Source organism: Anopheles gambiae, chromosome 2, assembly GCF_943734735.2.
Source record: "Anopheles gambiae chromosome 2, idAnoGambNW_F1_1, whole genome shotgun sequence".
Classification (NCBI taxonomy): domain Eukaryota; kingdom Metazoa; phylum Arthropoda; class Insecta; order Diptera; family Culicidae; genus Anopheles; species Anopheles gambiae.
The window spans coordinates 35,404,505-35,430,595 of NC_064601.1; the positions used below are offsets into that span (position 1 = coordinate 35,404,505).

Here is a 26,091-nt window from a genome sequence, read left to right on the forward strand (position 1 = left end):
GTATGTATTGTTCACACCAATCGTTTTGAGTATCACTTCTGAATATCACAATTGAGTACATGACGCTGACATGGTTTTTGTTTTAGTCAGATTTTGTTATGACATTGACAGTGCCATTTTGTAGCACTGGTTTATACAGTTAAAAACGCTTACCTCGCAAAGGAACCGGATGCGATTGTTTCGGTGAGCAGATTAACCGGGCCACCCCTTCGACGCACTGCTCCTTTTCAGCATCGCGATCTTTCTCCTTCTTTTTGCCTAATCTCATTACTGCAACAAAAAGGAAACGCATTGTAAGTCATTCCATAATGCCAACACAACAACACGCTTAATATTAACAACCCACTTTTTTGCTTTTTCTCCTTGGTTGCAAAGCTCAACGTTAAGCCGTTGGTAAACTCGCCAAAGCTTGGAGCTTGCGGTAGTCGCCACACCTGTGTACGAAACATGAAATTGTAGCCAGAAACCACATACCATGCACGTGATAGTCACACATACCTGCAAATGCCGGAACGTGCTCTTAATACTGTTCTTGCCGGACGGGTCCTGGCCCTTGCCGAGCAATTTCTCCTTCGGGTCGAAGTTGGGCCGAGCCAGCGGCCAATAGTCAACCTGCAGCTCGAGCGACTCCTGCACCTGCGAGGAGGACGAGGAGGACGATTGCTGCAGCTGCTGCTGCAGATCTTTCTGCTGCAGCTGGGCGATGGCGCCCGGTGTTTGCGAAGCGGGCGGCGAGGTGCGACCGCTCTGGGGCGGCGAACTGGACAGCATCCGGTCGGCACTGCCCTGCGAAGCGTACGTGAACGATTCGTCGAGATCAAGCGACACCTGCGGCCCTTCTAAACAGCCAATTCTTACGTCCTGCAGCGTGGGTGGGGATAGAAATGTGACATTGAAACGCAATTGAACGCTACGCACCCTCCCCCTACAATCGCACTACTTACACTAACAAACGGTACAAATATTTGACAAGAGTCTTCATCGCGATAGTTAACCATCGCCTCGGCAATAGGAACTTGCGTGCACGGTCCGCCCGATATGAGGTACCGCTGTATCCGGTTGATAAACTCGGCCGACTCGTTCTTCGACTGTGCACTCTCGAGATTGGCCGCTCGATCACAGATCTGCTGCCAGCTCTCCGTACCGAACATGCCCAGGTAGCTCGAATCGATCATACCGATGTAGCGAGCGACCGCGCACGATCCTGTGTGTATATTAAAGGGTTCACAATTGCTTTTTTTGCATTTCTCACAACCCCCGATTCCACAACTCACCTAAAGGAACGATGTAGAATCTGATATGGTTTACCCAGTCCGGTGGCCGTATGCCCAACAGCTCTACGTAGTGTCGCAGCACGGCGCCCTGCAACCAGTCCCCTCCGACTAGAACTACCTTCACCGTGGTTGGCGGTTTGGCCGTTGAGTTACAGCTGGATAAGCGGGCAGAAAATGACGCACAATGCAATTAACAACACTCGAGCTAGCTTCAAACTCGAATTAGAACGAACACTTACTACTTCTGAATTTTGTTCATCAGCGCCTGCGTTATTGCTTTCACCTCGGCGGTATTGTTGGGCTGAAAGGTGGGCCGAAACGTGGCCGATATGAGCGACGCTAGCCGTGGGGTGAGCGACATGGTGCTCGCTTCCGGCGGGCTAACGATCGTGACTACCTCCGGCAGCGCCGACTCTTCCGTCGTGAACGTGCGCTGCAGCTGCTCCAGCAGCGACTTGCGCGGCTCCACATTCGTCGGCGACAGGCAGGTCTCGAGGGGCGATGGTTTCCCCTGCTGGTTGTGATGCTGCTGCCCCTGCTGCTGCCCGTGCTGGTCCATCTGGAAGCTCAGCACCTGTTTCTGCTTTTTGGCACTGTTGGGCGTGCTGCTGCTGGTGCGAAACAGGCGATTCTTCTTCTCCACCGCCGTCTCCTTCTCCTTCGGCGGGCTGCCCGTGTTCTGGGGATCGGAACTGAGCGCTTCCGGGTCCGTGTTGCCGGCGCCACCCTCGTTGCCGGAGCTATCGTTTTTCCAGTCACCGGATCGATCTGCGAAGAAGGATACGAAACAAACACACACAGGCAGAGACATACTGTTAGCGCAGTTTAGTAATAACTGAGAGATAGAGAGAGAAAGAGAGGGATAGATACATATGTAGAGAGGAAATCATTGTTTGAACACTACCATTGAAAGGGGAAGAATGCTTAAAATCTGTGAGAGTGGTAATTGTGAAAGTTTGAAAAGGGAACGGGGGAATCAAAAACGTGACAAATCGGAAAGAAACGCTAATCATATCATCTTGACGTTCGAACAACATGGTCGAGCTAACAAACAAATCAACACAACAAAACAATAACGAGCAAATCAAAGCATAGTTAATCATAAGCAGTCAACGATTTGGAGTATTTAGAAAATCAACAAAACATAACAACGCTTAGCTTATGCCGGAAGATGTCCACGATTGCTTTTCAATGAAAATTGGTGCTTCAAACTTTATGCTTTTATGCCCGATGAGCTATGAAAGAGGGGAATGGAGTTGCTGTGCGGGAAGGAAAGGGATGCAGATGTGAGACGCATATATGCAGATTTAGCGCAGGAGGGTTGCACAGTCGAACCAGTTTGGTGTAATTTGATGCTACTAAACGTGGTGTGTGTGTACACGTATGAATAAAACGTAGCAGTGCGCGGTGAGTTGACGGAAGAGAACAACGTGATGTGCACAACAGGAAGGGGTAGAGATTTAGCGGGGAGGTGGAAAATAGATCAAGAACTTGTGGGAAAAAGAGGGCACACAGCCGGTGCGTGCCGGTGGGTAGAGAGAGAGAGAGAGGTGTGGGAGGTGTACAGACAAAGACAAGAGTATAGATAGTAAAATACGTGAAATGAACCAAGAACGATCGGTTTTTGAAAGCTACAAACCTTGGCTGTTACTGTAATTGCTAGTCTGATTGTTATTAATACTGTTGCCGTTCATACTATTAATAAGATTATTGGCAATTGTTATTGAATTGCTTTTCTTTTCGGCGAGCGAGTCACGCTTCTCTAAATTGGGTTTCTTTTCTGGCATAAAATCTGAAAGGAACGTAAAAGATAATGAAAGAAAACATAATAAAAACAAATCGAGTAACAAAACTTAAACGGCTAAGCAGCAAGCACAGGTCCAAATAAACGCTACACCAAAAACCGTCCCTTTGCCCTCGGTAGTAGGGTTTGTATGGTATGCGTAAACCAGCGATGAACGTTGAGGTGGAGGGCTTTGGCAGGAGGGAACGATGTAGTAATGATGAGATGGAGAGGAGCACGTTGGAGCGTAAAGTTGGTTTAATTTTAGTCACAATAAACAGAAAGATCATGCAAGCAAACAAACAAACAAACAAACACAAATGTCTTGCTGTAGCGATGATGATGATGATGTTGTTGTAATTTAAAGATTAATTTCCAGGCGTTCAAACAAACAGTTGACGGTTTAAACACTTTGCGCATTCCATCGCTCGAAATAGCACACATCCGTAACGCTATCTCTACAATCTGTAGGTACGTTTACCACAATAAGACAAATCAAAAACACATAATAACACACGAAAAACAAACAAAAAGCCAATGCAATGGTGATTAAATGTATTGACCTACGTCAATAAAATGTGTTCAATGGAAAAGCTACCATAAGCGCCGATGGATTCTAAAACGAAACACTAACTAGGAAGCGTATAATCCTTTAATCTGAAGCGATATTTAACCTTAAGGCATCATGAATGTATGAAAGCCAGTGCTGCAAAATGTCACTGTCAATGTCATAACAAAATCTGACTGAAACAAAATCCATGTCAGCGTCACGTACTCAATTGTGATAATCAAAGATGATACTCAAAACGATTGGTGTCATCAATGCATGCTTCATGACATTTTTGCCATCATCGCTTGGTCAGTCACTATGTCATGACTTTTTTTTACATCAGTTTTCAGTTTTGCAAAATATCATTGATATAGTCATGACAAATTCTGACTGGAAAAAAAATCATGTCAGCGTCACGATCTCTACTGGGAGGATCAGAGACGAGACTCAAACAGTTGTGGCGACCATCACATGCTTGGTGACATTGTGTGCAACCAACTCTTGGTCAGTCCCTTGGTCGCGACATTTTCAGTCGGTGACCATCGCGATGGTCATGGGAGATATACGGTGCTTGCGAGTGGTTCCAAGAAACAAAATGAGCATTGTTTCATGCTTTGTTTGGCCGTCAGACCATCAAACTAGACAGAGCGAGAAAGCATGCTCATTTTGCTGCTTGGAACCACACGCCAAGTATATTCCAAGAATGTCGTGATTATCACTGACACAAAATGTCGTGACCAAGTGAGTGACCAACAATTGGGTGCTAAACAAAATGTCATCAAGCATGTGATTGGACCACCAACTGTTTGAGTCTTACTTCTGGTCATCTCACTTCTGTACGTGAGCTGTTTTGAGGTTCGTTTCAGTCATAAGTGTTGAGGACTGAAACAGTGACATTTGACAACACTGCTCACAGCCAGAAAAAGTCATGATTATGCTTGCGACGGGATTAAGCTCAGTTTGTCATTCAGAGTATCGCGTTTGACTCAAGCACTCGCATGTCGCGTTCGACATGTCATGAGGCACTTTCATTGAGTATCAGCAATGAGCATCATGCTACCACGAATATGTTCATTGTTTTCGTTGGTGAATATCTCGTGATGCTCATGATACCTTTGCAGCACTGATGAAAGCTTTAGTTGCGGTTTCGAGTGCCCTTTCTTTTTTTTTGCAAAACAAACTAAAACCAAACCAAAAATGAGACGATACAAAGCGACAAAAAATGGACACAAAGAGCAGCAGCAAATGGAAAACAGCACCCAAACAAACAAAAAAACAAAAAAGGCTACATCTTGGTCCCGAATACAAATCAGCGGCCGTGAACCATCCATATTTTGGGCCGATCTTTTTTTGCGGGCCTGCAGCAGGACGAAGCTCGTTGTCGTTGTTTACCTTTATTACCAACACCACCACCAACACCGCCGCCGCCCTTCTGCATCGAGCTTAGCTGTATCGAGGAATGCTGCTGCGTGAGGACCGGCTTGCCCGAGTGCTCAAAGAATGGCCTCAACGATGGCTTCGGCGTCGAGCCGATGGACAGACTGTCCATGTCCTGGCCGGAGTCGTCCCCTTCGCCGCAGGACAACGATTCCAGCTCCTGGAACAGGGCGTCCAGATCGCGCTTGCCGCGCAGTGCCGGGCCCCGCTCCCGCACGTCGCCCTCCAGCTCTTCCGGCACCTTGAAGCGTTTGAGCAGTGAGATGATGCGTTGCTTGAAATTCCGTTGCTAGAAAGGAAACCAAACGCAAACAAACACTCATTAAGCGTCAGTTCGTTGATCCAGAAGTTACATCATGTTCCGTGCAAACACTCGTCATGCGCTCCCCCTCTACTTACGCGACTCATCTTCCCCCGCGACTTTTCCTTGCCCATGTTGTCGAAATCGCTGTCGCTGTCGGCCTGGTTCGAGGGCAGCATGTTGCCATCCTCCTGCTCGCCGTCCTGCTCGCCCGATTCGAACTTTTTGTACGAATCGCGCTTCCCGGCATAGTTGCGCTTCGCCGCGTACCCGGACAGGCCCTCGTCGTTCTCGTCGCCCGAGCTGAACTCCTGCTCCTCGTCCTCGTCCGAGTACTCGTTCACCCGGTCCGTCACCAGCAGGCTGTTGTTGTTCTTGTTGTCCTGGTCGACCGGGATCGACGTGACCTGGGTGGCGCGCAGCGTCGCTATCGTCAGCCCGGCCCGGCCCGCCTTCCCCGACCCGTTCAGCTCCACCGTCATGTCCATCGATTTCTGCAGCACCGCGTCCATCCGGATCACGCCCTCGGCCAGCGTCTTGTAGCCGAGGATGGTGCGCGTTTTGTACTTTTTGCGGCGCTGGAGCAGTATCAGCAACCGGTTGCCGTCGCGCTTGATGAAATGCGGATACTGCAGGCTGAAGTGCAGGTCCAGCTCCGTCTCCAGCAGTGGCGGCGAGTTGAGCTGACCGGCGCCACCGCCACCGCCACCGACGCCGACGCCTCCACCAACGCCACCTCCACCGGCCAGCCCTGTACCGCCGGTCAGGCCTCCGCCGACTGCGCCACCCGTGATGCTACCGGTGCCGATCACACCGGTGCTGCCGTACCCGGCGCTCAGCGACTGTGGGACCGGGATTTCGTGCGAGCGAAGCGTTCGCTTTGAGCTTTGCATTCGAACCGCCAGCGACAGTGACGTTAGATCGGCCGGCAGGGGTGTGAGCAGGGACAGGCGGGTAATTTTTAACGAACATAATCTGTAACGAGATGGCGGAGAAAAGGAGAAAGAGAGAGAGAGAGCAAGAAATGTTAGATTAATTGGTATTATTCCAGGACAACGGCATAGCGATTGAAATTCATTTCATTTAGAAATCTGATTCCATGCGCAGGCATTCAATAACCCAAAACTATTTATAAAACGATAAAACCCAGGGAGCGCTCCTCGTTGGTGCTGCCCACTAAGCGTCTCATGCTTCAACTCATTACGGCAATCCTTTCTTTTTTTTTTTTTGTTGCGTTGGGAAAGGACAATAAAACCACCAAACCATTCCCCGATGGTGCAAAGAAGTCCGGGGCAACGGTTGGGGATGATAAAAAGGACACACACACACAGCACGCGTTTGCCTGCAGCAGAAATGTCCCTTCGTCACGTCAGCAAGCCCAAAACCGTGACGCATGGGAAACGTGACACATTGGGGCCGCATGCGTTTGTGTGTCCTTTGTTCTGCTTCTGCCCGTTCCACCGCCACCAGCGTGTGTCCCTCGCTCTAATGACCAATCGACGAAATGAAAGTGCTCGATTTAGTGCATAATTTATGAGCAGCTAGCAAATGCCGTACCATAGTGACACCCCTTCTTGTACACCGGTGGTGCCACACAGGGGTTTACATGCATCGGATACTTGTATGGTGTGCTGGATAAACGGATTCTTATCGTGTGCGGTTCTTTCGGGGTGACATTTGTTGTGCACCATGGAGTGGGACGGTGCCGATAAGGGAGACGACTGCGTCTAATCCGGCTTTCCTGGAAATATGACGAGCGTAGATAAAGTAGCAAAGATAACTAATTGTCCATCACTCAATACCGTTTACCCTTGTGCAGGATTCGGTAAGGAGCGGTGTAGTTTTTCTCTCTTATTCAAATTAAACTAATTTATCCATCATCAATCTTACAGTGCACAAAAAAAAATGTGTGGCAGAATTACGCTGTTCTTCGTATCATAATCCAATATGCACCAGGGCAACTGATACTTAGACAATCCGCACCATTGACGGCAGGGAAAGACGCACCTTGGGAATTACGACATTTAACTCTCCTCCGAGACATGCCATTTTCTAACCGTAGACAACGCAAACATACACCTTCACACAACACGAAAAGGTCACCCCAAAGTGCCGATAATATCTATCTTTGCCGTTTCGGTTCACCGGCTGGCTGGTGTAGTTACAAAGTATGACATGATGTTCAGGTGCGTTATACCTTTCGCTCGCCTCATGTCTGTCTGCTATCACTGCACTGTAGTTGTAAATTCCGGTCAGAACGAATATGCTGGCCTGAGCCCTCCAAACACGGTACGGCACAAATCACGTCCGCAAGCCTCTTTGTCTGTGTAGGGACAGGTCAAGAGCTGCTGGCAGGTACGTGACGTGAACAGAGAGCGCGCGCAATGCTAAACACTGACACCTATGTTTATGCTTTTTTTGTCCTCGCTTTCCACTGCACATCCGGATCTTGGGCGATTGCTTAACTCGAGTGAGTACACCGGAAGAGAGAGAGAGACAGAGAGAGAGAGACAGAGAGAGAGACAGAGAGAGAAAGACAACCACCAGCGGAAGCAACCCAATGTAAACTGCCTTCCCCTAGCTGGCTGAGGAAACATCAGCACGCGGGTGGGAAAGGAAAAATCACAAAAAGTGTCAACCGGAACCGAGCATGAATGTGAATATTAATTACACATCCTACGGTGCACAGGTAGTACACTTCTCCCCCGGTACATATTAAAGCGGAACACATGAATAATCCGTGTACAAGAAAAATGCCATAGTTTAAACAGGAAGTGGACAGTGATTGTTTGTGGGTGCATAAAAAACATTAGGATTTACGTTCAGGAGTTCAAAAATTGGAATCTGAAATGCATCGAATGACGTTAGCAAGTTGCCACAAATGGGAAATTATATCATTAAACACACGAAGTCACGCGAAAAAGGGCAAAACTTCAGGGGTTCCGGTGTTGACAATAGGACACACATACGTGATCGCACACTAGCCTGATACATTCTTACAAGGCTTTATTATACCACGTAACTCAAAAGGTCCAATACAATGCTTGAATAACGGGTAGGACGATACATGCAATACACGTTAGGTCTTATAGAAGTTGACGATGGACCTTAGTTGTGCTCAAGCCATTCTGCAGAAAATGAACATTGATCAGAGGAATTTGATGTTTTAAAATATCTACCACAAAACAAACATAAATAGGAAGCTTTATTCTTCATATTCAAATAATTGATTTTCCGGATGGTTGGACACAATTCAGTCAAATTAAACGCATTTAATATTAAAATTACATTATTCTTCCATTTTTCACGATCATTTGCATGAACTTCAACAAGAAATGGTAATATTTTTGTAAAGAAAATGATATTTACATCAAATTTCCACTTTAACTGGCTAAGTTCTGTTCGAACCTTTGGAAGGACTACTTAAATGACCAGTCAAACTAAATATTAATAATTTTAACCGTAAAACGACCAATATTTGCACTCTGCTCACGAATGCGACAGAACTAATTACACAGACACAGACATCCATCATCCCTGACACTAAGGTCCTGAATCTTTATGATTAATTTAAATTATTACTTTCCAATTGTTTTAAAATATGGAAAGGATTGTATGGATATTTATCCAAATATAAGAATCAGCATTATTGGTGTTATTTTACCATAACGTCAGTAGTAAAGAGGTTCCCCCTTTCATCGAAGGTTCAAGCGTAACAGATTTTTTACCTCCTGTCCTCAGCAATCCTAAGCGAGACAATTGATCAAACAATCAAACGTTTGTCTCTTGTGTCGTGCGCTAAAACGAGCAAGCAGACATGCAACCAACCCACGTCACACCGCACACTAAAGAGTGTCGTATAAGGTGAGGAAAGTGGGCAAAAAGTCAACGAAAGGTAAGCGCATCGTGTTTTGGAATAGTGACCAATTTCTGCAACTACCATTCTCTCTCTCCCTCTCCCATCTAAAACCTCACTTTCGGTCCCATCCAATTGCCGGCCCTTATTAGTACGGCGCCCCGATTTCTTCGCACCTGCCACGATCTGCCACCGTTACGGGCGACCTGCCGAACCGAATGTCAGCTCCTCTGCCAAATTATCCAATGAGCCATTAAAATTACTTGCATGCCCGCCCCTTTTGCCCCCTTTAGTAGTCCCCTCCCTCCTCAGGCCATGTCGTGTCTGTGTCACGTGTTTGTCATCCCTAAATAACCACTCGGCACTGCTACTTGCTGTGGCGAAGAGACATAGGGAGAGAGAGAGAGCACCGAGAGATGTGTTCGTGCTAGTAAAAGGTGGTAGCGTCCCCAAGCTAGAGCGCAACGCAGTGCTTCCGAAACGTAAGCAAATTAATTGTCCGCAGTAAACTTAATTACACCAAATCATTGCGCAAACACGAAACCACAAGTTCACACTCCCGCGTCCGCACCACCGGTCGGCACCAGAACAGTTCGTCAGTTCGTGTGTGAGATGGTTATTTTGTCTTTGGCAAACACACAGGCCACGAGCTACTGTTTGGTGCAATTAAACAACTTTTTTTTGGGTGTATTTTTTGCTGTAATGTATGCTGCTTTTGCGTCTTTTTCGTCAGCGTGAGTCTACTTTTAGCTCCAACAAGCATTCCCAATTGATGAGTTGTTTTAATGATTAATTGTGTACCTGTGTGTTAGCTTAATATCCGAGCACTGTATTGTGTCGCGGAAATGAAAATAAAAACAGTTTTAAATAAAGAGCAATACCATCACAAGATTAACATGAACGACTTTGCCCTTTTTAATGATTGTTTTCCGTTTCAGTTACAACCGTACCGACACTTTTGGCACATTCACACATGGCACAAGATTTATTGGCGCTGTTAACAAGAATAGAGCCTTTGCGGAGTTGGCAACAATGTGAAAGGCAATTCATCCAACAAAAGAAACAGATGTAATTAAACTCATTTTGGGTTATTATTTTCATTCAATTGAGCAACATTTTAACAACTCAATATTATTATTTACCTACTTCAATTAAATATTTCATGCAAAAGAATGTCCTCTTCGTAGGACAAACAATGTCCCCTAAATGTCCCAAACGGACGCTCGTTTTATGACACTGTGGAACTATTGCCTGCTGACTTCAATTCCTCTGTTTTGTCCCTGCATTATTCTCTGTAGTAGTCTTTGTTTTGGACAAGGTTTTGGTATCGATTCACATTCTAATGTTGTACCCAGTTCCGTTTCGTTGTCAGTGTTCTTGGCCTTGTCTACTAATATGTAATGTGCATTAAACACCTTGGCATAGTAACTGAGCATTTGGAGAATATGTATACTAAGAAGGAGCTCATTTCGTGAAAATCACAAAGAATGATCATAAAACTCTGCAATGCAATGCGTGTGAGAACAAATAAAAATTAAATCAGTATTCCTTTCATTCGCACCTTCCCAAAATGCACCTTTATCCATCCAAGTTCCGAACCGAACCGGCCGAGAACACAGGGAAGTCATGTCAAGCCCCTCTCCCGGTTGACGGATGCGAAGATTACCCTTTTATCGCCATCGACCTTGCCCCAAACCAACCTTTCCCTCGTCTCAACAGAGCACCCGAAAACTGAGCGCGCGCACACACACACACCTTCAACCCGCAACCTTTAACAACACAAAAACAAACGCAACAACATTGCATGCAGCTGGCAACGGGCACAAGAAGAAGAAAAACAACCATGGCAAGACCAGGGGGTGTTTGGCCGCTGCAACCAAAGAGTTCTACACCAAACTCGCGCAAAGGACAGAGAGCGAGAGAGGCCGCGCGGCGTTTAGCATTGGCGCAGGATATTTTTATCTTTTAATGTCCCCGAAAAGAACCTGCTTGCTCAACCGACCGGTGCCATTTCCTTCCCAATTGCTTTTTTTCCTCGTAATATTACTTCACGTCGTTTTCCCAGGCATGCAGCTGCTGCCGGTTTCCGTTGCTGCGTACCACAGTGGTTGCGAATGTTAGAAGTAAAAAAAACGGATGGGCAATAATTCGCGGGTGGTCCTTGACTTACGGCGCATTTGCAGCACACATACAAAAAACCGATTGCTGACAACTAATACCGAGCGACTACTAAATGGCCGAAGGGTGGGAAAGGGGAAAAAGCAGTCCAAGAAGCGAGCCTTAGTAAACAAACGCACGACGAGCGTTGTATGTTAATGACGCGAATTATTTACATCGCTACCGAGCCAGGGACAGTGCCGGTGGTGTAAAAGAGAGTTGAAAATTGCTCCATTCTGCCCTATTCAAAATACTATCTAATCGGGAATACTTACACCTACCCTATGTTACAAAATGGATGCGAGACCCAATCCGACGCACGTCACAATCAATCAAAACTGTCACTCGAAAAAGACCATACCAGACAGCGCACACCGTTTTTTAAGGCATTCTCCTCTTTATTAATATGCATACCAATCCCCTCTCATCAGAGGTGGGCTGGCTGGCTGGCAGGGCTTATCGTTCATCAATTGATTTCTGTTGCAAAACGCGTACCGTACCGCATATGTAGTAGACCATTTTGGAGCGCGTGCTTCGCGAACGCTTTCGCAGCAGTTGTGACGGGGGCCCGTTAGTTATTGCGACGCGTTTTTAGCCCAAAACACCGCTCCTTTAGCTCTATATTAAAATGCTAATAGGGCAACACACGCGCATGCCTTTATTTGATTAAAGGCAATTGATTGATACTAATTGTTGTGTATGTAGCCGCAAAAGTAAAACGTTTACAGGTTGAAATGAGCGGAGTGAACGAGTGATTTGCATGCACATTAGTGCCACAAAAGCTTGGCCACATTCCATCACGTTTCGTACACGAATTAGGAGCACAGTATTTACTAAGTAACACAGAAGCGGAGAGATGCTGCGCAATAAAAAAATTACTATTTTCCACTTAAGCTTTTAACCGTTACTACTTTTCTATTTTGTTGATATATGTCATTGTTTTTCATTGCTACCACACTTCTGCTGCACACCCTTACAATGAATTACCATTTTAGTGCAATTTTACATCTTTACAATAATGTCGTCGTAATAAAATTTTAAAGTTTTAGGAAGAGCCGAAGCGATGGGAAAACCTGGACCATAAATCGGTTCGGAGTGATAAAACTTGCCCTCGAGAATGCCTCAACAAGCAAGGTCACGACGCGGCAGAACAATCGGAAAGTTAAGTGAACAATTTACCCGCAACAACAGCCCGGGAGGGACACGAGGCGGCCGGCAGGCTGTGTTGGTAGATGAATAATTTATTCATCTCGCAGCAAGCTGAACTTCCTTTCCGGACGGAATTTCCTTCCACACAGAGAACGCCAAACGCGCACACACACGCACGCACAAACTGGATGGTCTTGATGGCGTAGGAAATTCATTCGTTGTAACCACTTTAGCGAATCTGCCGAAATGGCGCTTTTGAAACAACAACCCACCGCCACACCCAACGGAGCTGCTTGCCGAGCGGTAAAAGCACGGCTCATTCAATGTAATCGTAAGCCAAGGTGATCTTTCAAGAGGTGCTTACGGAAAAGTTGGCCTCCATCTTTCGTTCGATAGGTCTGCTTCCCTTCCTCCCCCCCCCCACACACACACACACACCGACAATATCCAGACACGACTCATCAATCTATCATTTTTATTCGTACGTAAATCAGTGCAGATGATTCCGGATGAAGGTGATCATCGCCCGTGGCCTGTTTTAGACCACACAAACACACACACACACACACACACACGGGCGCACACCAGATTGCCTGCTAACCTTGGTGGTCATCAAAACGCCCCCCCTCCCCCCTCCATCCGGATACGGGTAGGGGTGAAAGTATTTTATGAACTCATTCATCATTCTAGCGCGCTTGCGGACACCTTTTTGCTGTTGCTGCTGCGGAACTCATCTCGTGACGGGGGCGGCAATTGATACAACAAGCCACTCACAATGATTCGATACACTAGCAGAAGCAGCGTGGTTGACTGGATCCGAGAGGGAATCGCTCCGACCCCACCACCACCCACCCCTTGCGAAGGTCGTCGAGAACGATTGAAGCAGCAGAGCACGAACCGTGAGCGCTTCTTGGTCGTCTTGGAGCAGCAACCAGCAAAACAACAAAAAAGTAGAACAGAATAGATTGTGTACAGTAGTGATGGGTGAAGTTGGCAAAAATCCAAAGTCGACTCCGAAGTCGATTCCTAAAATTACGCACCCGACTCGCAAAGGTAGGTCCGCCCAACATTATCCGGAATCGTTAGGAATCGTCTAAAATTGCCCGGAGTTGCCTGGAGTCGAAGTTGTGCCGGATTCAGTCCGGAGTCGTTCGGAGTCGTCCAGAGTCTTCCGGAATCGTCTAGAGTCGTCCAGAGTCGTCCAGAGTAGTCCAGAGTAGTCCAGAGTCGTCCAGAGTCGTCCAGAGTAGTCCAGAGTAGTCCAGAGTAGTCCAGATTCGTCCAGAGTAGTCCAGATTCGTCCAGAGTAGTCCAAAGTCGTCCAGAGTCGCCCAGAGTCGCCCAGAGTCGTCCAAAGTCGCCCAGATTCACCCAGATTCGTCCAGAGTCGTCCAGAGTCGTCCAGAGTCGTCCAGAGTCGTCCAGAGTCCTCCAGAGTCGACCAGACTCCTCCAGAGTCACCTGGAGTCCTCCAGTGTCCTCCATAATCACCTGGAGTCCTCCAGAGTCACCTGGAGTCGCCTCCGGGCGGAACTAATGATTCCCATTCCGTCGGAGTCGGAATCGGACTAAAAATAGTCGGAGTTGGATCGGAGTCATGGGTGCGCTTCAGAAAACACATCACTAATGTACAGTACAGTGCAGCTTCATCAACTATTCCAGCCAAGCTCGCACCACCACCACAGCTCAATCATTCAATCTCAATCATCGCCAGCACTTCCGCCTCGAACCCCGTGTGTCCTGTCTGTGCCCGCGCGATAGTGAAGCGGCGAACCCCCGTCCGGGACAGGGAAGTTCAGCTTCAAGGTAGCTTCCGTCCTGACTCGCCCTTCTAGCGATCGGCACAAGCAGGATCCAAAGCTCGCGCTGCATTATGTTAGCAATTTAGATACCGCTTTGTTACCATGCCGTACACCATCACCACCACAGTGTGTGTGATGATGAGCACGGTGCGAGTGAAACGTTGCGTAATAAATAATACATTTAATATTACGAGCTGTTACGCATCTTCTTCACCAACCAGCTCACCGCGGCGCTCCATTTTTTGTTGCTGTTGTTTGGTTTTGTGATAATTTCAATCTACACACATACACAAGCGCGATATCGGGGTGTATGTGAAACGCCAACACACAACATGCAAGTGAAAGCATATCCGCTGTAGTGGCGGGCTGTTGCATGAGCAGCAGCTTCACCTCTTTTTTGTGTGTTATTCATCCGATGCACACAACACAAGCATCGCCCGCTTTCGATGCTAGTGGAGAGCATTGGGCTCGTTCAGGCAAGCAATCTGAGTGTGCAAGATGCTACGCTCAACAAACCCATATCACTTTTACACACACACACATCACAGCCGATTACAGCACCGGAATGTACGAAGGCATCGGACACTCCCGACCACGCGGACCAAACGGAGGGTTAGTAGCGCGAAGCGAGGGAAGAAAATGGTGAAAATTTGCTAGGCAAACCCTCCATTTCTCCAGCCCCAAACATCAAAAGATGCTGGAGATCCAGGATGAACTTACCCACAGGCGGAGAGTGGGGCGAATGGGTCGATGCCTGATTTATGTGTGTTGTTTTTTCCTCTCTTTCTTGTTGTGTTGTATTGTTTTCATCGAGCCGTCTTATCTCACAGCAAACGGGGCGCGCGCAGCAACCTATCGCTGGTTCCACTTCCTCAACAAACACACACACAAGGTTATGCGCACAATGCTCTCTTGTTGTGCAGACGCAGTTATGTTTGTGTAACACACGTTCGATTCGGCTTGCTTCAGATGTGACGGAGGTGGAGGAGGGGGGTTAAGAAGAGGTTATCACGTTATATCTTCCAAAAAAACAAACGAGGCCACGCGTGCGTACCATTTGATGCGCACGTTTGTGCAGTTATGATTTCATCCATCCGCGCGCTTAGAAACAGAACGGATTCGATGCATTTTTAGTGGATTTGTTTTTTTTTCTTCTTCTTTCCTACATCATCGAGAGGGTCAGCTGCCAGCCCATATGATCGATCCGGTTGTCAATTATGCACCATTCATGGCGCTAAATACTCCCCCGGTCCACCAACTGATCGTCTCCAGCCATTTTGCTGTTTGCTCTTTTCATCCACACCCTCTCGCGGGGTTCGACGCTAGCTCCGGCTCCGTAACCTTCCCGAGACGGTGCCAATCCCGTAGGCTGTACCGGATGATTAATCGGTGTGTCAGTGTGGCCGTGGATACATGTTTGTTCCCTCCCGATGCACATCGTGGTGTCCCCTCGGCACCAATCCGGGAAACGACGTTCGGCCCACGGAGTGGATAATTTATGGATGCAAATGTCACACACTCGCGGGCCATGTTTGTTGGAAGCGATCAACGCTTGGAACCGCTCCTGCGGGAAAATGCATGCTAATGCGCGATACGAAAAGCAGCAGCTGGGGGATCAGGAATGACGAATAGGTCTGATTGACGGGTTACAAACAGAAAGGTGAATGCGAGAAAATAAACCTCCAAAAACGCCCCTCTCTACAGAGACTAATAATATAATATTACTCAAAATGTAAAGAGCTTCAATAATTTCAGTACTAACAAATGTGAACTCACACTCATTCCTTTTTCCAAGGGACCTGAGTGTTGCGGCGGTTGCGGCCCGTGTGTCACACCGACCACCATTAATCGCTTCATCGAGCCGCTGTCGCATGGAATTAAGGATATAACCCAGCGCTAAACGAGCGGAGGGTGGGATAAACCCACCCGTTTCAAGGTTACTAATTTAACCCTTTTTTATGTCACCCGGCATATTGGCGAAACGGTTACGTTGCTGGTGGTTGGTGGTTCGCTAAACCGCAGCGCCCGGGGAAGGAAGGTGACGAGATAACCATATCTCGCGGCACACAAGTAGCAGGGACTTTGGGGGCGCCGTGTCAGACCAAACAACAACGGCCCCCCCGACCGATGATGCGGACCCGACCGTGTGCGGTTAGCCGCGCCTGTGTGTATGTTGGAGTGGTTTGTTTGTTGACGCAGAAACGAGCGCGTGGACGGCATGCGTCGTATTGCAATCGGATTGTGCTCACACAAATATATAGAACCATCTTTCTACGCAGCAGCAGCGACCTGTGTGCGTCCGTGGCGCACACGCGGACCACCCCCTTACGCGGGCCGGCCAGGGGACGCGTTTGAGAAGGGGTTGGATATTAAATTCCCGTGACAAAAAACAACAACAACAACAACGGCACTTCTGCGTACGAACAAGATACGATGGACACGAACGAATGGACTTTATGATGGGTTTGGGTGGATGAAAATGGTTTCACTTTCAAATGTGGCACACATCACGACGAACGAACGGGTTAACGTTTTTCTCTTTTTCCTCTTTTGGCACACTCACACCAACAACAAAACACGACCCTCCATGTGTTACTCGTTCATCAATTAGCGGGTCATTTAAATTTATCTAAACACGTCCGGTCCAATTAATGGGGTTTGTCTTTTTCGGTTTTTTTTTTGCGAGATCTTTTAGCAAACAAACCTGCAATCTAACAAACACCCGGAAAGGTATAAACTACGAAAATCACTAATTACTGATCTTCTCTCCACTTTACTCACTTCACAATTCCGTGCAAGGCACTCGTGATGAGGCTACAAAAGCGACCGACTTTACTAACCAACTCCACAACGCACTGTGGTGACGTTATCATTTCGAGTGTTGCTAACCATAGCTACATCTGTTTCCGATGATAAATTCTTTAAAAAATGTGTGGAATAATAATGATTTGATAGTGCCTGTTTGGACAGATGTTGGAAAATTGGCACATAAAAACACAGATACATATTTGCCGCCAGCACTCTCGAGCCGGTGACATCATTCAGCTCAACGGAGAGCAAATGTGATATTAAGAACTTTGTTTATTTCCGCAAAGAAAGCGGGGCAACAGGAAGCTGCAATAAATAAAATAGTAAACATGTGTCCATCACATTTTCTCACCAGTGTCGGGCAGTTGCAATATGTTTTGGGGTCGTATACAAACGTAGGTGAAATGTGTTGTTTTATTTTATTGAAAAAAATGGAAACACTTGAGGCAATATGAGAATTTTAAGGAATTCTAAGGAATTCTAAGGAATTAGGTTATGTTCTTCGGGAAGAAGGATGAAATATAGCTGTTTTTACGCAATTTGTGCCTTCAATATCTTTTCCATCAATTAAAAGTATCATGAGTTTATGAACAATGCTACAAATATTACAAAAAGTCTAACATCAATCATTGTGGCAAGTGGTTATGAGGACACAATTATTGACACCAAAAACTGCAAAATGAAATTGCACCTCTATTCGCATGATACATTGGTTAACTCGCACGACTTAACAACATGCACGTCGTAGGACCAAGCCTCGCGAGAGACGGTCCTCCGTAGCCAAACAAACTATCCGACTGCATGGTACTTGCCAAGAAGTCTCGAAAGCCTGTATAGGCTGGCATGACCACGTAGATTGTTACGCCAAGAAGAAGAATAATAAGAAACTCAAGCTCGTAAGCTGAATGTTTGGAGATTGTAGAATCCCTTGAAATTCATGAATCCCTACAAATTCGTGGATCTTTCGAGATCTATGAAGCTTTTGAGATTTATGAATGTTACAGATTCATCAATCTTTCCAATCTCTGAATCTCGATTCAGAACTATCAACGGGGTATGCGATCCGGCTTCAAGCCCCTGTGAAAAAAACGATGGAAGCAGCCCGTTGAAGTGTTGAAAATCATGCTGAAGAAATTAAAAATTATTGTGATGGACTGTGACTCGGAAAACCCTGTATATTCAACAGTTAAAAGGGTATTAATGTTTGTGTAATAAAAAACCAAAACGAATTATTTGTCGCTTCTCGCTAGTTACAAATCGCGGCATAAGATTTGTCAATTTAAATTACCTTGGAAATTAATGATTCATTGGATATTAATGATGAGAGGTTTCACACTTAAAAAAGATGTCCACAAGATCATCCACTATTAGCCAAGCAGAGTGAGTTGCTTATTATGAAAGGCTGTGCAATTCTTCATCGATATGCATTAATCATAGTATTTTATTGAAGTTAATTACTCATTCTACAATTCGACTATAAAAGAGTTGGTTCATAGTTATCAAGATTCTTTTGAACGAAACTAAGCTATCTAAATATTATTATCAGTTTAATTAAGCAGAGCCACCCTTGTCGTACCTGATATTTAGAACTGCAACCAACAACAACAGACAAACTCTTTACAATGTATCACATTTTCGTTCGTATAAGATCGAACCAGATCCATTAGCTGCATTGAATCCTATGCAAACGCGAGTGCTACCTGTAAGCGCAGTTCGACGATGGTCGTCAATTTCACTAGATCCGGGTGAAAAACTATCGCTTCCCACACACACACACATGCGCCACATCATAATAATCCAGTTTCGCCCGCCCAGAAACCGGGGGCATACGAGTTTAAGGGCCTACTACACACTTCAAGCTAGGCGTACGACCTACACATAAAGTTCTCCCACCCACCCACACACACAAATATACGTGGTTCAGCTTCAAAGATCACACTGCCCAAACACCCGTTCCCGACGTAACACAGCGGCACTACGCGCGGGATGATCTTGCGCCCCGCAAGGGAACTCCAGTAGGGAAAACGCAGCGAACAGCACGATCGGCGGGGCGTACAGGAGATGGAGTAAAACCCCCGTGCAAAATCTGTCGTAAATCGACCAGATCTCTAGCACCGGATATCACGATCGCGAAGGGGGTGTGATTGGATGGGTGGACGGAGGTTGTGGAACGAGCAATTTAGCTTCATGGCCATCAACCGGCGCGTAGTGTTGTGCGCGACCGAACGGTTTTGCGGCTCGATACAGTTTTGCAGGATGAAATTAACTTTCACCCACTGTACGTCCGGGGCATTTGTTGTGTTCTCTTTTTTTTTCTCTGCTCGATGCATGTTGCATTTCGTGCTAAAATTTGTGTTCGTGCACATTTTGCACGTTCGCGCGTACGTTCGACGGACGGCGGATGACATTTAATTTCGCTGATTCATATCGCACCGTTTTTTTAGCGGCTGCTATGGCGTTGGATACACCTTTTTTCATTGTCATGGGCACACCACCCCTAGGGGAATGACTCATCGTGTGATATCCCAAAAGTACGTGGGAAGATCTTGTATCTCAACCACTCGCTAACAAACCACGAACCGGCTAATAATTAAGCCGCGGCCGCAACGCACCAAAACATTTGCATCGATGAATAGCAACGCTTACCAGGCGCCCAAGGAGGGGGACGGGAATTTTCTATCCGATCGCAAGACTCCCACACAGTAGCAGCAGCAGCAGCAACACTAGCAGAGCTGCTCGGTACGTGTCACAGAGTAATTAAAACATGATACGCCGTTTTTTCCACGCCTCTGTCTCTTTCGCTGAGGTGTTTCTAGCACCTTTTCGTCGGAAAAAAAGCGGACAAGCAGCAATTTTCCCACGCTCCGCAGCAAAGGGATGCGCGCTGTCTTAGACAACCAAGACCAGGGCTCCTACCCCGACACGACCCCCCACACGACCTACAATGGAATGTAAAGCCAATATTTGCTTTTAGCATCCTGCGCACCCTGCGAATTAGAGTGCTGCTCGGGGAGGGGAATTCCGATGAAGCACCGGCCCGAGCGCGACGGGGTTGGTGATGAGTATTTCGGGTGCTATTTTCGTCCCACCTCGGAATTCTCGAAAAACTCATCTCAATCAAGATGAGCTGTGGTCAAAGAAATATGAGGCAAACATTCTATTACAGTAAGCTCGCGTCGCTTCGGCACCAGGCGGACGGCGAGGGAATGGTGCTACACGATTATCAAGAAATCGTTTATTTGGTCGATTTATTTCTCTTTCCCCGCTAAACCGTCCATTGCATCTTACATAGCACAATCAATGCGTAAAAGGGTGCGCGACGCTCGATGGAGGTTCAAACGATAACAACGAACAAACAAACAAAAAACCCTTCCTATCGACAGCAAATAACTGCCGGCCAACTCTATTAGCTTTACACTCGTGGTACAGCAGCAACGCCCCTGTTTAACAAGCCCATTACAATTGTGTCTTGCAGCTGCCGGCACTCCTGCTGCTCAGCGTGCATCCAAGGGAGGACGACGCGCCATAGGACGCCGCAGCGAAATACTAACGACGCCCCAACTACAAACCGGATGGCCAATTTAGGGCGTGCGAAAACATCTCCCCTCGCTGCACACTGGACTGTGCGCTGTGGTGATTTACTGGGGGCGGTTTTGTTTCGCGATGTTTGTTTTTGTGCACCATCTCTGATAGACGCTGATGGGTTGATGGGAGGGGGGAGAGGCAGCCAACAGTAGTATTTTCGCCCCCCGCCTTCCGTTTGTCTTATCGATTACCGGATCGCGAACAAGTCGGTTGGAAAATCAAAGCTGATAAAGTGGTTGGGCTCGATAAGAGCAAAGCGTTTTGTAGCGTACATTAGGGCAAAGGGGTGCTGCATTGTTTGCAGGATGTTTTGCAGTGTGGTTTACTACGGAGAGATGATGTTTAATCACTACAACCGTAACACAACCAGTAATTATATTTTGCATTGTGTGTTGTTATAACTTTAGCTTTAAGAAGGCCTTTTTCACCGTGACATGCCATTTTACCTAAAAATTGCATATAGATTTAACTCAAAATCTTTTTTAACGACATCAAATTCAATTCATTTTCAATAACAAAAATTTAAAAAAAATCGCATTGATTTTTTTTTTAATTTTTTTTACCGTCAAAAAATATCATTCTTTACATTCATTATTCAATATTCAATATTCATATTCTTTCGAAAAATCACTAGGTTAGTTTGTTCGTCAGTTATGTTAGGCTCAAAATACATTATGAGACACCTTTCTATGGGAAAGTCACACATAAACATAAACTTACAGGGTTTTCAATGATATTATTGACGTGTTCAGCGAGTTGTTGATTCGTTCGGGCATATAATTGACACTTTCAGCGAGATATTGAATTGTTCGGAAGCAGGCGTTGACAAGTTCAGCGATACTATAGAGCTGTCACTTTCGTACCCCTTGGACTGCAGCTTGGATCATTCTCATCAGAAGGTAAACAAACGGTTTTCGTAAAAATATGTTTGTTTTAACTAATTCATGTATTAAACAGCTTGGGGAATGATTATTAGCTACTTTTAGGACTTCTAAGAATAAAAAATTGAACCCTGCGGCACAGTGTGTAAACAAAACAAATGACAGCACTACAGAATCGCTGAACTTGTCAACGCCTGCTTACGAACAATTCAATATCTCGCTGAAAGTGTCAATTATATGCCCGAACGAATCAACAACTCGCTGAACATGTCAATAATATCATTGAAAACCCTGTATAAAGTAAACTCTCAATAAAAGTGTTTTAAAAGTTAGCAAATGTTCATCACATTATTTGAAACGTTTATCTTCAAATAAATACAGAGTTAGATAGAAAACTGATACACTGATACACTTTAAAGTTGCTCCACTTTGACATTGAGAAACTGTACATTACTGGTGCTGTTACGTTCCATTCTAAGCTCTCCGCCGGCTGGAATGCTTTCTAATCAACCGACTTTTCTATCTCGGGCAGCGCTACGAACAATAAACATAACCCCCCCCCCCCCCCCCCCATTCCCGGGCACTTTCCCACCCAAACAGCCATCGTGTCACGGGTGAAAGAGCAAACTGTACAAAAGTGACCACCGGTTCCGTAGCTGGGCAAAGGAGGCACACCGCTGCCAGTGTGCCAACCAGACCGTTGGCTGACTGACGGACAGCTTAGCAGCCCCTTCACTGTACGCCCAGGTTACGGTCCAAATGGCAGATCACGAGCACACGGGCGAACAACACTTGAGAAGGCGCGAAAAACTATGGAAAACAATACGACGGGGTAAAAGGTAAATATACACAGCCACACAAATTCCGGATCACGAGGGGCACTGTGTATGACCGGCTCTGCACAATAACAACAAAAAAGCACACAACAATCTCTCGTGCAACATACAGCCGCTTTGACGAGGCAAACGGTTGGCGCGAAGGGTTGCGCCGTTGTTTTGCCGTGGCCGAGGAAGCGGAAATGGCAGTGGGAATAATGGAACACCCGTCAATAAGTCAATAAGAGAGGCACATCACTGGACCAGGCGCACAATACGCTCGCCAGCAATTGGCAAACAGGGACGACGGCACGGCAAAGTCTACAACAATGCAAGGAAATTTGTGTTTTGCTGGCGCGGCAGCAATGGGGATCATCCTGTCACGTGGGTAACACGGTGCGATTACGTTGTAGTGGTGTACGTATTACAGGGAGTGGCAATCATGTTCTACTACATGTAACAATTAAACAGCCGCCAACTACATCCGGACTGCGCAGGGGAGGAAACAAACAGTATCATGAAACGCTGCTACAGAAAGCTTCTCAGAACCATGCGAAGAGATCCTCAAAGTAAAAGACGAACCTCAAAATGACGTTAATTAACATTCCGATAAAACAACTCGAAAGATAGAGAAAATAAAACGTAATATGCCCCAAGTACGCTACCTAACACCGAAAGAGACCTCATCAAAAACCGCACCCATGATTGCATCTGATTTGGGGGGAAAGAAACCCTTTTTTCTGGGGCAGAAGAAACAAGGCTGCCTTGGGTGTGTTTGTGTGTTTCTGTGTAACGGCTGTAATAAAAAAGGATACAAAAGCAACCAAAAATCATCCATTAGGGTTTTGGGCTCTTCTACACTTATCGATCAGTGGCCAGTGTGTGTGTGTGTTTGTGTGTATGTGGAGCACTAAACGAAACAAACGGCGTCGGTCGTCGTTGGGTGTGGGTGGACCAACGACCCCAAACTTAGTGACTCATTATTTATGCAGTGTACAGACACTGGCAGTGAACCCAGGAGCTCCCAAACAGGAGCTTAGAGTGAGAAAATGAAAGAGAGAGAGAGAGAAATAGAGAGAGCGAGAAAGACAGAATCACAGGGAGAATGAAAGCAGAAAGAAGAGGGACCGATTTCTCAATCATGCAAAATGATTGCCATCGCTTGCGATTGGGTTTGGCGGCTGGAGGCATAACCGCCAACTAACGTAATTTGTCTGTTCGGAAAATTGAATCAGTCGAGGCACCGGCTAAACATTTCATGTGTGAACGGACCGTTTGCTATACATAATGTAGAACCGAATCTAATGTTATTGATGTACGATTAACTTAACCGCCAAGGATCCGATGCATTATTCAGGCTATATTTGAAGATCGTTTTAGGCCACCCTGTTATAGGCCATCTTGAAAGACTAAATTTTGAATTATTCAATAAAATGTGTACTAATCGCAGTTTGCATTGGTGGATGTACCGAATTGATCCAATGGCAGCGTATTCTGCACATGTTACAGTGGAAATAACACGGCAAACAGAGTAATGTACGCAACACCTTGTCATATCTCCACAAATAATGTTGGTTGTTGGTTATGATCATATCGACTCTTTCCCACAAATGAATGCCCAACATGTGTTCAAAATACTCGAAATAATAAAAACACGAAATTCATTTCAGAACCAAGAACACCGCACAAATGAGATCTTCCACCTGCACACATGAGCCAATCAGCCCACACAGATGCTGATATGGTTGTTGTTGTCGCCGCAACAACCAAAACAGACTCTCCTGCATGCGTTTGCCATTATGTTTACCGGCTTCTGTTGACTTGTTTTCTTGCGAGCGGCAGACAATATCGCAAATATGAAACATTGAGTCCGGAGGCCCAACCGACGGGCACCGGCTGGCTGTCCTTCGCAAAATCAATAGCACTCCGATCCCGCCCCACGACGACCCTGATGAGTGCAAATGCAGGCGTAATGACAGAACCACATTCCAGGCGCGATTGAAATATTTATACTTCTGCTTTTGCGGTTCGCATCGATAAACCCTACCTACGTAATCGGCTGAAAGGGGCGCAGCAGACGCACGGGTTCGGCTTACATATACCCCGACAACTTGCATTACTATCGCTTGCGCTTCCTGTACGCGCACCGCCGGCCAGTGCCAGTAGTGCGGCGACAAAACCTACATATTTATAGCTTTGTTTTGTGGCAAATTTGTTCTCTGCCCGTCTGGCATTGGTAGCTCTGTGGGATGACTCACGGAAACCCCGAGACACAGCATAACGATGGCGACATGAAAGCATGAAGCATTGCGGCCTCATTGGCCTCTGTTGTGAGCTGGAATTACGACTCTTTCTCTCTCCTTCGTTCGCTCTGAAGTTCTCCCTTCCCCCGGAGCATGTTTTGCGCAATTTTTATTGCAAATTCTTTTCGCTAGGGTTACAACCAACGCTCACTCGAAGGGGTTCTAGAGGTACTGACGACTGAGGAACTCTCTAACAACTTTCTGCCGATGGCAATGGTGACATTCTTCCGGTTTTGCCAATGCCAGAATGTCATCGGGGGCGATCGGGTTGGCAAAACTCGAACGCACAGCCCCAGCGGGGTTGAAAGGGTTTGTTGAAGAGTTGTGTTTTCGTTTTGAATGGAATGTGTAACATACATTTCATTGCAACCCTTGCTTCGCAAATGCTAGTAAACCCAATAGATGGCACTTAATTGTTGGTTAGGAGTATTCGAGAAAAAGGTTCCGAGGAAAAGCAAGAATCAAAACGGTTTTTTTTGTGTTAACTCAAAAGTTTGGCAAAATAACAAAACTTTTAATTGCGAAATACATGACCATAAATGATACATACACATCAAAAATCCTTGAAGAAATTTAACACTTACAATCTTGACAAATAGATACATTTCTTTAAATTTCTCAAGAAAAAGGTAAACCATCCCCTTTGCTCTTCTTTTACTTATCTACAGTGAAATCTCTTTCAGGTGATTCTTCAAGGGAACATCAACTTAGAGAGATATTCATGTTGGGGAAGAATAATGAAGGAGTTGCTATGAAGTGTCCAAGAAACCATGGGAAATACATGACATCATTTGACCAATATAACTTCTTCTCCATATCGAGAACTAACTATCCATTTGCATGGCACCACAAAGTATAGATAGCCTGCAGAAGCCACTAAGAAATCATAGGTCGTTACGTCAAAAAACGAGTAATATGAAGAGAGTGTGTTACAACAAATATATCAAAAATAATGTTAGGCCGTTTCAAGGACTAAATGACACAATAAAGGTAATCCAGCTTAATCGAAATCAAACAGCAGTGTGCAACTATAGCTACCATGAGTAGAATTTGTTATGGATGTAAGGTTAGCATTTGCCTGAGTAGCAAGGTAAAAATATTAGTCAAACACTTGCTTTCCAATACGAGTTTGATAAGGCTTCCCATACATCATCGCACCATCTGGTAAGCTTTTCATCCAAACATTTGCAAACCTCCGGCTAGCTTCCGAACGGTTCCATTGCACACGTGCAAGTTTACACACAATTACCCACCGAACGTTTGGTGGTTTGCAATTTCTTGACGCCAGCAAACAATTAGAAACTCATTCGGTGGCAAATTGCATCGGACACGCGCACCCTTACCCTTGCATATGGGAAACCGAAACCGAGGCACCACCGTAGCCAACCAA

General features: G+C 46.1%; 1 protein-coding gene across 9 annotated transcripts in view; it reads right to left on the bottom strand.

Moving 5' to 3' along the window:
• Positions 1–26,091, bottom strand: part of LOC4577162 (phosphofurin acidic cluster sorting protein 2) — a 43,855-nt gene that overhangs the window by 3,026 nt on the left and 14,738 nt on the right. For 5 of the 9 annotated variants that reach the window (XM_061640566.1, XM_061640565.1, XM_061640567.1 and 2 more), the window contains 9 exons: positions 5,444–6,320; positions 5,000–5,333; positions 2,914–3,066; positions 1,514–2,042; positions 1,275–1,429; positions 945–1,204; positions 499–861; positions 347–434; positions 154–270 (listed from right to left, as the gene is read on the bottom strand). In XM_061640566.1, the coding sequence (XP_061496550.1) occupies positions 154–270; positions 347–434; positions 499–861; positions 945–1,204; positions 1,275–1,429; positions 1,514–2,042; positions 2,914–3,066; positions 5,000–5,333; positions 5,444–6,320 (2,876 nt within the window). The remainder of the gene's footprint in view (positions 1–153; positions 271–346; positions 435–498; positions 862–944; positions 1,205–1,274; positions 1,430–1,513; positions 2,043–2,913; positions 3,067–4,999; positions 5,334–5,443; positions 6,321–26,091) is intronic. The other 4 variants (XM_061640572.1, XM_003436390.2, XM_061640573.1 and 1 more) reach the window with 1 other exon arrangement.